Raw genomic sequence first — 6,000 nt, forward strand, 5'->3', positions numbered from 1 at the left:
GTTGCATAAATACAAACACAGCCAGATCTGTAAACAACTTATGGTTCTGGTTTGAGTCTGACACACACACACACACACACACACACGCACACACACCCTGGTCATACACACACAGGGTACAGCTCTATGAGAGCCGGTGCTCAAGGGCTATGGGAGAGAAAGTGAGCAAAGGCCTGTGTTCTGATACATGTATGGAGCTTCATCCCTACCATATGACACAATACAAGCAAATGGCTATGGAGGGTCAAAGTATTTATTGAAATAATCCTTTTAAATTAAAATAAAAAGAACTTTAACTCAAAAATTTCATCAGATGAGAAATTAAAACTATGTTAAAATCCTGGGGTGCCTGGGTGGCTTAGTCAGTTAAGTGTCTGACTCTTGATTTCGGCTCAGGTCATGATCTCAGGGCCCTGGGATCCAGCCAGCGTCAGCAGGCAGTCTGATTGTCTCCCTCTCCCTCTGCCCCTCCCCTGCTTGCGCTCTCTCTCTCTTAAATAAATAAATCTTTAAAAAAAAAAAACTATATTAAAATTCTTGTTCAGATACACTTCTTAATTCTACATGTCACTTACATGCATAGAAAGGAAAAAAAGACTCAATTAAACTAAATGAATCCTTTAAAAATACAAATCTCTGCTCAGAGGGTAACAAGGATTCAATTAATAAAAATTCAAAAATCAAGGTGAGCTTTAAAAGAGATTATCATCCTTGTTCATCTTACTGTAATATGACAGTCAACCTTCTACTCTTAATCTGAGTATCTTTGACCATTAATATTTGTTATCTATCTGAAAAGAAAGGAAAAGGTATGAGCTAGGAGTAAAAAAGCATTTGATCAGAACACAGGAGACTATCAAACATAGTATAAATTGCATTGACAATGTTTAAAAAAAAAAACCTACCGGTGACAAAACCAGAACGGAATTGGCACTGTGTGATGTTGCTTTTTTAATCCTGATGTTGGAACATGGGATGAACAAATTCCGTGAGCTAGTTTTATTTAATCCTGCACCCTCCTTCGCCAAGGGGCCATATTCAGTGACGACTCTGCAGGCAAACACCCCAGGTCCAGCTGAACCCTTTACTCTATTTTTCCACAAGGAGTCTTATGTCTAGCCTCTGCCTCTACCAATAATTAAATGATGGCCTTGGTCAATATGATTCAATATGCATCAATTCCTACCTAGCTCTGTACAGTACCACTGCCCCAGCAACTGCTGGTTGGTTAAAATGGCACATCTGGAGGGGAATGGGATGATCCAGACAGCTCCACTCCCTACTCTGGCTGGAACAGGGACACACAGGAGAGAATAGCAGTGTTTCTCAATGTGTATCCTGAAGAAAACTGCTCATGGGAGAGATGCCATTCAAAAGTTGGATTTCATGGTCAAATCAATTTGGGAAAGACAGTACCTTGAGCCTGTGTCTGGGAGTTTCACAATGCACATTGGCATAGTAAGGGTTGTGAAGAGTCGTATAGAAAACAGCTCTGTAATACTTGAACTCAGCAAGTCCCAAATTTATTTGACTATGACTCTTCTTGCCAGTAACACTTACTAATACTGAAACTTAGTTAGGGAAATGCTTGAGACTACTCTACATTTATCAGATGTGTGGCTTCAGATCTAGCTACAAGACAACTCTCGGTTTCCCTGACCAAGAATTGTCACTCAAACAAAGGGTTAGTGTAAGAATTAAACTAGAAATGTGTCATTCAGATTTTCTGACAAACTGTTAAGTAATCTGTAAATTTTACCTTAATACAAGGAAAACATATATTTCTGAAACACAAATAGAGAAAAACATATTTTTGGGTGACCATTACAATGATCCAAAGCAGTATACTCTTTATAAAAATATTTGCGATCGTGGACCCACAACCCAAATGTATGTCTTTTCATGTGCAAAGTGAAAGAAGAGAACAAAGTGATTACCCAAATATTTCAAGTCAACTTCTCTTTCTATAATAATATAACTTTGCTTGTTAATTTTCAGATAATTCAAGCTACTAAGCTTGAATGTGGATGTGGAGGATGAAGTGGGAGTCAGCGTCATCAGAAAAGTTATCATAAATCTGCACTTTACTATTTAAATAATATTTTATTAATAGTTAAGACTTAGGCAGATACAGTCATTTGACCGTCTTTGAAACCACTAAAGATATATCCAAAATATTACGATATAATACACTGAAAATTCCCCCAATATCTGAGAATTAGTGTTCCCACATTTCTAAACACCCAATTTTTTTTTATGGTCATAGTGAGTTTTATTTTTTTTTAATTTTATTTTATTATGTTATGTTAGTTACCATACAAAACATCATTAGTTTTTGATGTAGTGTTCCATGATTCATTGTTTGTGCATAACACCCAGTGCTCCATTCAATACGTGCCCTCCTTAATAACCATCACCAGGCTAACCCATGCCCCCTCCCCCCCTCCCCTCTAGAACCCTCAGTTTGTTTCTCAGAGTCCATAGTCTCTCATGGTTCGTCTCCCCCTCAATTTATTATGAAAAAAGATTTGAGTACTACATACAATAGGTACCCATATCATCGTCTCCAAAAATCATTTTCCCAGACATAAAACACCATCTAAAACAAAATTCATAGATTTCCTTATAAAGTCAAGCATCTCTTGTAATTCAGTCAAAATCTGTTTATATTATTGAAGGGGAAATCCTGATACCATGCACCTGATCATCTCTATTTCAGATCATCCATTTAAAATTTTTTCAATCATTTTTTAATTTGACTCATGCCACCCATAAAAAGATATATTCAGATTTAAATTTGAATGCCATTGCCCATTTCATTCTTTTTAACTGAGAACCATAAAAACATAATTATGCAAAGTTCTCCCTTCCCAAAAGACAGTTGGTAAAAAATGGCACACAGTAACACCATCTGAGTCAACAAGAAAACATTCAAAGACCTTCTCCTCCTAAAATGGGGGTGGAGGGTGAGGGGAGGCAGGTAGCTGTTAATGAATTTATTCAACACTTTGATGTTAGAATGAACTTTCTCCTCACTCATTGCATTTTAGGTTAGTGGTCAAAAATGATCATGTTTTCAAGGAGCTCTAACGGCAGTGCCTTACCAGTGTAGATGCTGGCATTGGAAGCTGGGATACCAAACTGTGATTCGATGAACTTGGGAATGAAGGTAATGAAAGCAGTTACAATGGCACTCTCAGCTGTGTATGACAAACTCACAAAAAGGAATGTCATGTTGCTTAAGATCCTGACAGCTGCTCTTGGTAGGTCTACAAAATGACAAAAATGACAAATGAATGTTATAAATAAGGGATGGAAAATAAAATAAGATTGAATTGTTTTTGAAATGAACTGGAAATAGCCATTCAGCAATATTCGAGACTACTGAATAGAGAATAAAAACAGAAAAACCTGATGACTGATTAGAAATCACCCCCTTTATTAAACAGATTTGGGGTTACTGAAAATTTTTCAAGTAGGATGAGGAAATTTAATAAAGTAACAGAAAACATATCCAGACACAAATAACCTTACAAGAAAAACCCAACCTATGACTCCTGTTCTAAAAACTGCTTAAGATAAATTGTTTACATTTTTTTTAATTAAAACAATGTTATTCTTTGCTAAAACGCAAGAATCTACTAAATGCGCAAAGTATCTGCAGTACAGTGCTACATTATGGTTTCTACTGCATTCAACCAGCACGTCCCTGAGAAACCCACTTCTGAGTTGTCACATCCCTGAACCCGCATTGCAGACACCCACAGCAGGGGAACTGGTACATGATTCTGGACATTCAATCTTCCAGCCTCATTATGAAACAGGAAATGATGCAGCTAAAAGGGCTTAAGGGTCAGGTCACCAGGTCAGATACTCCCAGGGCCTTTGGACTGGGGAAGAAAGAGAAATGATCTCCAAAGGAGGAGAGCCCAGAGGTGGGGGCTCAGGACCAGCCCAGCTGTCTCTCAAGGAAGAGAGAAAAGTCTCATCTTTAAGTCTTTGCATTTACTTTACAGAACTTGCCATATATATATGCTTCAAGATGTATGTCCAGGTATCTTCATTTCAGCATTATTTATAATAGCAAAAATTTAAGGAAAAAGACTAAATGGAAAATGTTTAAATAAATTATGGCACAGCCCTATAATGAAATACTATGCGGTAGCTAAAAATGATACAGAGCTATATGTGCTGGCATAAAAGGAACTCCAAGAAATATTTTTATAAATGAGTAAAGCGGGCGCCTGGGTGGCTTAGTCGGTTAAGCGGCTGCCTTCGGCTCAGGTCATGATCCCAGGGTACTGGGATCGAGCCCCACATTGGGCTCCCTGCTCGGCGGAGAGCCTGCTTCTCCCTCTCCGTCTGCCGCTCTGCCTACTTGTGCTCTCTCTCTATCTCTGTTAAATAAATAAAAATCTTATAAAAAAAAATGAGTAAAGCAAGCTGCTGCAGAAATATACATATACATGAGTATGTAAATATATATACATATACATATATGTAATATCAAAGTAAAAAATCAAACAAACCAAAACAACGTATTTATATGTGGTTGAATATATATACTTCCCAATATATACAACACCAATAAATTCTGTAATTGGAATAAGATTGGGAAAGAGGAATAAAAGGAGATTCTTGTGCATATTCCTTTGCATTTTTGCATGTTTATAATGTGAATTAACCCACATTTATGTGATTTTTACATATCTTGGAATGTATCATGGAAAAGATAAACTGCATTAGTTCTGACAGGTACAGTCATCTCAGTTATCAGAGTGGTTATCCCCTGGGGTGCCTGGGTGGCTCAGAAGCATTCGCCTCTTGATTTTGACTCAGGTCATGACCTCAGGGTTGTGAGATTGAGCCCCACATTGAGCTCCATGCTCAGTGGGGAGTCTGCTTGAGATTCTCCTCCCTCTCCTCTGCCCCTCCCCCTGCTTGAGTATGTGCTCTTTCTCTTGCTCTCTAAAATAAATAAATAAATCTTAAAAAGAAAAGAACAGTTATCCTCTTATGCTACAACATAATAAAATCATTTCATAAAAATTAAGCAAAACTTGTTATTAAAGCTATAATTTATGGCCTATACACCAGAATTTAAAACTTAGGAAGTCAAGACTATTTGCTAATCATTTTAAAATGTAAATTAATTTTAATATTCTATATCTTAATTTGATCATTTAAAGTTTAAATGAACATTTTTAAAAAATTAAGATGCATACTTCATTTTTTAACATGGACAAACACACCAGAAAAAAAAAAATAATTAAACTACTTCATAAAATTACCCAATATTCTCTTGTAAATAGGCAAATCAAAAGATCTAAAATTTAAAAATTAGATGGGTGCCTGGCTGGCTCAGTCAATAAAGCATGGGACTCTTAATCTTGGGGTCATGAGTTTAAGCCCCACGTTGGGTGTGGAGCCTACTTAAAAAAATATATAAAACATAAAAAAATTAAAATAATAAATAAATAAAATAAAATTTAAAAATTAGAAGATTTTCTATCAACATTTGGAGATTCAAATTAAGTTTACTTGGTATATTAAATCTAAATATTATTGAATCTAAAACATCTGGTGAAATTATACAATAAATTTTTTTAATCCAAGAAGATAACATATGTCTCACATGAATGTTTTAAAAGATACTAGTTATAGGGGCGCCTGGCTGGCTCGGTCAGAAGAGCAGAAGAGCATGTAACTTTTGATCTCAGGGTCGTGAGTTCCAGTCCCACGTTGGGTGTAGAGATTACTTAAATAAATAAACTTAAAAAAAAAAGATACTAGTTACAGGGGCGCCTGGGTGGCTCAGTTGGTTAAGCAACTGCCTTCGGCTCAGGTCATGATCCTGGAGTCCCGGGATTGAGTCCCGCATCGGGCTCCCTGATCGGCGGGAAGCCTGCTTCTCCCTCTCCCACTCCCCCTGCTTGTGTTCCCTCTCTCGCTGTCTCTCTCTCTCTCTGTCAAATAAATAAATAAAATCTTGAAAAAAAC

General features: G+C 36.9%; 1 protein-coding gene across 3 annotated transcripts in view; it reads right to left on the reverse strand.

Moving 5' to 3' along the window:
- SLCO5A1 (solute carrier organic anion transporter family member 5A1) overlaps positions 1-6,000 on the reverse strand; it is a 118,539-nt gene that overhangs the window by 53,297 nt on the left and 59,242 nt on the right. For 2 of the 3 annotated variants that reach the window (XM_021688475.1, XM_021688477.1), the window contains exon 4: positions 3,105-3,269. The exons of the other annotated variant lie outside the window; for it this stretch is intronic. In XM_021688475.1, the coding sequence (XP_021544150.1) occupies positions 3,105-3,269 (165 nt within the window). The remainder of the gene's footprint in view (positions 1-3,104; positions 3,270-6,000) is intronic. 3 annotated transcript variants of the gene reach the window in all.

Source organism: Neomonachus schauinslandi, chromosome 4 (assembly GCF_002201575.2).
Source record: "Neomonachus schauinslandi chromosome 4, ASM220157v2, whole genome shotgun sequence".
Taxonomy (NCBI): Eukaryota; Metazoa; Chordata; class Mammalia; order Carnivora; family Phocidae; genus Neomonachus; species Neomonachus schauinslandi.